This window comes from Oratosquilla oratoria, chromosome 38 (genome assembly GCF_046742065.1).
Source record: "Oratosquilla oratoria isolate Oo_2021 chromosome 38, ASM4674206v1, whole genome shotgun sequence".
NCBI classification, from domain to species: Eukaryota; Metazoa; Arthropoda; class Malacostraca; order Stomatopoda; family Squillidae; genus Oratosquilla; species Oratosquilla oratoria.
In genome coordinates, this window is record NC_134814.1 from 21,519,957 (window position 1) to 21,527,456 (window position 7,500).

A 7,500-nucleotide genomic window follows, 5' to 3' on the forward strand; every position below is an offset into this window, starting at 1 on the left:
CTGCGCTTCGGGTCGTTACTCTGACTCTCGTGGGCGGGGAGTTGGGTGTGTGTGTGTGTGTGTAAGGTCATAGCATTACCCATAGATCGGTCATACGAGCTCTGAGCTCTCTTCCGGAAGGGAAATAGCTGTCGATCACGAGTCCAACACGTGATCCAAAGACCAAGGTGAATACACACACACACACACACACACACACACACACACACACACACACACACACACACAGATACGCACACATAGATACACACACACACACACACACACACACACACACGCACGCACACACACACATACACACACACGCACACACACACACACACACACACACACACACACACACACACACACACACACACACACACACACACACACACACACACACACACATATATATATATATATATATATATATATATATATATATATACAGTATATATATATATATATATATATATGTATACATATATATACATATATATATATATATATACACGCACACAGATACACACACACACACGCGCGCGTGAGCGCACAGATACACACACACACACACACACACACACACACACACACACACACACACACACACACACACACACACACACACACACACACACACACACACACACGACTCAGTGGCGCAGTTGGTAAAGCGATGAACTACTAGCATGGTGGTGCCCGTAGTACTTGGTTCGAGTCCTGCCCAGGGCCGAAATTATTTCGGTACAGCTGCGCTTCGGGTCGTTACTCTGACTCTCGTGGGCGGGGAGTTGGGTGTGTGTGTGTGTGTAAGGTCATAGCATTACCCATAGATCGGACCTACGAGCTTTGAGCTCTCTTCCGGGAGGGAAATAGCTGTCGATCACGAGTCCAACACGTGATCCAAAGACCAAGTGAATACACACACACACACACACTTAGAGCGGTCCGTAGGTGGTCGACGACGACAGTGCCCCGGTGAGGTGAAATGGTGTGAGTGAAGTTGGATGGTGATGCTGAGGTCTTCGTCCCTAATGCCAACGGAGGTGACTGTGGTGTCCAATTCTTGATCCACATATCTTACCATACTCCGGGAAGTCAGATCTGGACCAGAAAGATAAATTCTATTGTTTCTATTGTTGAGCTGATGGCTTCTTTCCCGCCGATCGACCTGTGCCTGGTTGACCCGTTGTGAGCACTTTGTACGTCATGAGGCGCGACCAGCGACAAATTCAAGATCTGTTGCTGCTATGTTACACCTCTTGAGTGTGTTTTTTTTTAGCTGATCTTTGTAGAGCCTTTTCTGATCCCCTGCATGGCGATGTGCATCAGGTAATTGCCCGTAATTTGTCGGAGGAGGTGGTTCTCAGACATGCAAATGACGTGATCCGCCCAGTGTAGCTGACGTTTTGCTATTTGTGCACGCTGCAAGATTTCAGTGTATGGTAGTTTGTCTTGCCATGTTAGGCCCAGGATTCTTTGAAGACACCGAATGTGGAAGGCTTCCAGAGCTTCTATGTGTTATCTGTGTTTGGTCCAGGTTTCTGAGCTGTAGAGTAGGATGGAGATCCGGACGGTTCTGTAGATGGATATTTTGGTCTCTGTTCGAAGGTTTCCATCGTCAAATACCAGAGAACGTAGAAGGCCAAAATATGCGGATGCGAGGTGGAATCTTGAGTGACTCTCACCGTCTACATTATGTTCTGGCGTTATCATGCTACCGAAGTAGATAAACAGTTTGACTTGCTTGATCTGTTTGATAAAACAGGGGACGGGACTGGGGCTATTCTGTGTTGTGCAAGTATCTCAGTCTTCTTTGTGTTGACATGCAGACCCATGGATTGGTAAACTGCGGAGACCACTGGGATAGCGTGTTGTAGGGGGCTCCTGAAGGGTAAGCCGGCAGGGCACAGTCGTCAGCGTACTATGCTTCCATGAGATGAACGATGGTAAGTTTATTGTGGACCTTTTGGCGACAGAGGTTAAAGAGATTCTCATATAAGCGATACTGTATCCGCCCTCCACCGTTATCATTGATCTTACCGTGGCTGAGGGTTGTGGTAGTAGTGAGAAGAAGGCTGAATATCACTGGCGCCAGGACGCAGCCTTGAGTGACTCCCATTTCAACAGGAAAAGGTGCTCTAAGTTTTGCCTTCCCATTCCAGTACACAGACATTCGGAGTTCACTACATTTGAATCCCGCTTAGGGCTGAAATAATTTCAGTATCGCTACTCTGCGAGTCGTTACTCCAACTCTCGTGGGCGGGGAGTTGGGGGATTGGGTGTAAGGTCACAGCAGTTCCCATAGACCAGTCATATGTGAGCTCTGAGCTCTCTTCCGGGAAGGAAATAGCTGTCGATCACGAGTTCAACACGTGCTCCAAGACCATGGTGAATCACATTTACCTTGCCTTGAATTTACCTTGAAGCGCTTCTGCCTCAAGGGGATGTTGCTCCCCCGATGGAACTTGAGGCAAGGACACGGCGTAGCCGCCAGCGTTCAGTTTGTTGTTTATAGTCCAGCTGGTCAATAATGGAGTTGGAATTCGCTGGACGTGATGCTGCATAACCTGGAATGCCCGGATGATCTGGTAGGGTTGACAGGCATTTGTCAAGGTCCCTTTTGGAAACTTCCGTTTTAACACCTGTAATGTTCCGTAGGTGTTTAGGTAAGTGATTGAACAGTCGGGCCCCTTTTCTTGAGATGCTGTTGTGTTGGAGCGTCCTGACTTTTAGCGGGCACTCTGATGGCAGGGCCAATTGGGTGCATTTTCTTCCGGTTCTATTTTCTTCTGGGGTGATATGGGTTTTTACTGGATTAATAGGTTCTGTTTTGGGTGGAGTGATCTGGTCTTCTAGGATTTTCCATGTATATATTATCAGATATCTCTCTAGTCTCCTCTCTATGGAGTAGAGTTCATTATCAGTCAGTCTTTCCCAGTAACTGTGTTTATACACATCTTGATGAGCTGGGGTTCTTTTGATTATTGAGGTAAAGGTTCTCTGCAGAGCCTCCAGCTGGATGATGTGTCCTTGTTTGTATGAAGCCCAAAGTTGTGAGCAGTAGTCTATGATAGGGATGACTAGGGCTTTCCATAAGGTTAGCAGGGTTTCTGGTTCTCTTGTGTGGAAGATTCTAAGTATGTATCCCATTCGTTGTCTGCATTTTGATACTGTTTTTTTTTTCTATGTGTTGATCAAATGTAGCATCATCCGAAAGTATAACTCCTAGATCTTTTACAGATGTTTGTTGAGTGATTTGGTTTCCTTTTGGATCTTTATGATAGGTTTCATGTTCGTTCTTACTGAACTTTATGAATTCAAATTTGTCCTCATTAAATTTCATGTCATTTATTTCTGCCCATTTGTGTATTTTATCTAGGTCTTTCTGTAGTTGGGAGCTATCTTTTTGGCTAGAGATTGTTTTGAATACCTGAGTGTCGTCTGCAAATGATAGTAGTGGGCTGGAGATATGAGTACCATTCGATAAACCAGTTTCTAACCATTTCCTCTCTGTTTGCCTTCTCAGCTCTTCATGGTCCGCGACAGGCCCTCTCTGCCCCGCGGATAAAGGGTGAACCGGTATAAGAGGCTTATCTCTTTTTAGCTCTTCTCTTTGTCCGATACTTCCCGTACGTCTCCTTGGCTTGTCACTCTTTGTCACAACCGCTCTTTGTCAAGTCAGTTTTCCTTCTTCCCCCTCCCCCCTTTCCCCCTCTTCCCCCTTTCTCCCTCTTCCCCCCTTTCCCCCTCTTCCCCCCTTTCCCCCTTCCCCTCTTTACCTCTTCCTCCCATTCCCCACTTCCCCCTTCCCCCATCTTCCCCTTTTCCCCTCTTCCCCCTTCCTCCCTTCCCCTCTTCCCCCTCTTCCCCCTTCCTCCCTTCTCCCTCCTCCCCTCTTCCCCCTTTCCCCCTCTTCTCCCTCTTCCCCCTTTCCTCCTTCTTCCTCTTCACCCCCTTTCCTCCACTTTCCCACTTCCTCCCTTCCCCCCATTTCCCTCTCCCTTCCCTCTTCCCCTCCCCCTTCCCCCTTCCCCCTTCCCCCCTTCCCCCATGCTCTATCCCTTTCCCCACTTACCCTTCCATTCTTCCCCCATCCCCCTTCCCCATCCCTCTTCCCCTCCCCCCTTTCCCCTTCTCTTTACGCTATACGTGTGTGTGTGTGTGTGTGTGTGTGTGTGTGTGTGTGTGTGTGTGTGTGTGTGTGTGTGTGTGTGTGTGTGTGTGTGTGTGTGTGTGTGTGTGTGTGTGTGTGTGTGTGTGTGTGTGTTATTCACCATGGTCTCGGATCACATGTTGGACTCGTGATCGACAGCTATTTCCCTCCCGGAAGAGAGCTCAGAGCTCATATGACCGATCTATAGGTAATGCTGTGACTTTACACGCACACACACACACCACCCAGCCTCCCACCCACGAGAGTTGGAGTAACAACTCGCAGCGCAGTGGTACTAAAATTAATTCAGCTCTGACCGGGATTCGAACCCGGACCGTCGTAGTGGCAGCCGGGGACTCTACCAACTGCGCCACGAGTCGTAAGTGTGTGTGTGTGTGTGTGTGTGTGTGTGTGTGTGTGTGTGTGTGTGTGTGTGTGTGTGTGTGTGTGTGTGTGTGTGTGTGTGTGTGTGTGTGTGTGTGTGTGTGTGTGTGTGTGTGTGTGTGTGTGTGTGTGTGTGTGTGTGTGTGTGTGTGTGTGTGTGTGTGTGTGTGTGTGTGTGTGTGTGTGTGTGTGTGTGTGTGTGTGTGTGTGTGTGTGTGTGTGTGTATCATTCACCATGGTCTCGGATCACGTGTTGGACTCGTGATCGACAGCTATTTCCCTTCTGGAAGAGAGCTCAGAGCTCGTATGACCGATCTATGGGTAATGCTGTGACCTTACACGCACACACACACCACACACCCTCCCGCCCACGAGAGTTGGAGTAACGACTCGCAGCGTAGTGGTACTAAAATTAATTCAGCTCTGGGCGGGATTCGAACCCGGACCGCTGTAGTGGCAGTCGGAAACTCTACCAACTGCGCCACGAGTCGTAAGTGCGTGCGTGTGTGTGTGTGTGTGTGTGTGTGTGTGTGTGTGTGTGTGTGTGTGTGTGTGTGTGTGTGTGTGTGTGTGTGTGTGTGTGTGTGTGTGTGTGTACACGTAACTCAAGCCAAGTGACAACGTTGAACATTGAATTCAGAGTAAAGGGGTTATCATTGAATTGAACAGAATTGAATATTGAATTCAGAGTAAAGGGGCTTCCACCGTCTTCTCCATCGCCGACAGTTGAGAATTCGTTTGAGTAAAAACGACTTGAGTCACAATATTCGAATTTTCAAATCTCTAATTACCAAATTAATCTTTCTGTCGTATATATAGCAAAGCTGAAAGCTGAACAAAGTGAATCTCCCTTTCTTTCTCCTCTTCTTCCTTTTTCACATTCACCTTCTTCATCTCCATCTCTACCTCTTCCACTTCCTCCTTCTCCACCTCCATCTCCTCCTCCTCCTCCTCCTCCTCCTCCTCCTCCTCCTTCTCCACCTCCTCCTCCTTCCTACTCTCCCGCCTCCTCCTCCTCCTCCTCTTCCTTCCTCTATCACTCCCCCATCGACACTCATTCCACATCACAGACGATAAAGATAAGAAACCTGACGTGTTACCATGTGGCTACGCCATCTATTATCCGCACGGGGAACGAAACACAAGAAGTTGCCGGATACTTCCAGAGAGAGACTGGGAGAAACGCCAAAGGTCAGCAGACTGTTTTCGGTGCGCGAATTTCAGTCTTCCAAACAGTTGCCAGCTGGTCACAAGTGAGGGGGAAGTGACAGATTTGGTGAAGAGAAATATTGGCGTAGTTATTGTCTTTATTTGGTGGTGGGTAAAGATCGCGAAATATTCGACAAATGTTTGGACGCCAGGAGTACCAGAAGCTCGGGTAAGTGGCAATCACCACACACCATACTTTTTTTTAGCGTAGTCGTCATTACAAATGATCTAATTTCTTTATTTTTTCCACACACGAACCTCGCATAGAAATAGACTATTCTACGGTCACGTTGAAATAGCTTTTGGTCTTAACTATTTAATTATTATATCTTATTATCAATGTTTACAATTACTTTACTTTTTGTGTCATTATTTCATTGTTTACATCAATATCTAATTATATATATATATAGATCATTAAGTTATTGGAGGAGCGGGAGGAAGAGGAAGGAGAGAGAAAGGAGGAGGAGGAGCTGTGGCGGCGCCAGGGGGGGGCTTGGGGGGGCTTTAGCCCCCCAAAAAAGTGGCCAGCCCCCCATTAGCCCCCCAACTGAAATGAGCAAATTGAAAATTTAAAACACTCATGGAAATAATTTTATTAAGTGGAATTTTTAATTGCCAGGGCTAAAGATTTGTCAGCCATCAATGCTAGCCCAACCATTCTGAAATGAGGATAATATATGTGTATTATCATATTACTATTAGCCCCCCCCAAAGTTGGCTCAGTGCCCCCCCCCTGGCGCCCCGAGGAGGGGATGGAGTAAAAGGAGGGGAGGAGGAAGAGGAGTTGGAGGGGAAAGGGGAGGAGGGGGAGAAAGAGGGGTAGGAAGAGGAGAGAGATGAGGAGGACAAGGAAGAGGAGGAGGAGGAGAAGGAGGAGGAGGAGGAGAAGGAGGAGGAAGAGGAGGAGGAAGAGGAGGAGGAAGAGGAGGAGGAAGAGGAGGAGGAAGAGGAGGAGGAAGAGGAGGAGGAAGAGGAGGAGGAAGAGGAGGAGGAAGAGGAGGAGGAAGAGGAGGAGGAAGAGGAGGAGGAAGAGGAGGAGGAAGAGGAGGAGAAGGAGGGGAAGGAGGAGGGGAAGGGGATTGCCTCCTTTAGCTGAATAAAATCACCCGACGACAACTAGGATAGAATGCGTATTCTTTGTATGGATAAATGGACTTGAACAAGATGTTTGTCTGGATCCGCAATTAAGGTTTGGACGATCAGGAATTGGTGGGTTCTTGGACAACAAGTGGTTCGTATCTTGTTTACCTGACCCGGGGCGTCCCCCCTCCCCCCCCACCATCCCATCAGCTGATTATCGTAATTTGGTGTTAAGATAAGATGGTTTGAGACCCAAAACTTCGTCCACTGCAATTACTTGCAACCCCTTCTTAACGCATGGAGAGGCAGCGATTTTTGCTTGTGATTATAAAATCCGCGACTTGCAACATCATGGTTAAGGTGTCGGTGCATCAAGCACTTCTCGCTAACATGCTAATCGCTTTTGCTACTTGAGTAGAAACGACCTCGGTTACAATATTCTAGACTTCCGTAGGAACATCTCAACGACGTGTTCTAACATATGTATTCTAGGTTTAACTTCTTTTAGTTCGTCATTCAGCTTCTCGATCTACAACGCAAGAGTAATTTGACATTTTGAAAATTTTGAAAAACAAAAGATCGTAATCGAAATCGGTTCTATTCAAACTAAGTAGCAAAACCAAGTAGCATGACAGTCTAGTGTGCTTCCACGTTTGCAATGTCGGAGAAAAGCGTTTGAATATATA

The 7,500-nt window shown here is 47.3% G+C and overlaps 1 protein-coding gene across 1 annotated transcript in view; it reads left to right on the plus strand.

Moving 5' to 3' along the window:
* The first annotated feature begins 5,743 nt into the window (after positions 1 to 5,743).
* LOC143020009 (protein scarlet-like) overlaps positions 5,744 to 7,500 on the plus strand; it is a 74,226-nt gene continuing 72,469 nt past the window's right edge. Inside the window, exon 1 of the mRNA XM_076176107.1 lies at positions 5,744 to 5,900. Within this exon, the coding sequence (XP_076032222.1) occupies positions 5,869 to 5,900 (32 nt within the window). The 5' untranslated portion in view covers positions 5,744 to 5,868. The remainder of the gene's footprint in view (positions 5,901 to 7,500) is intronic.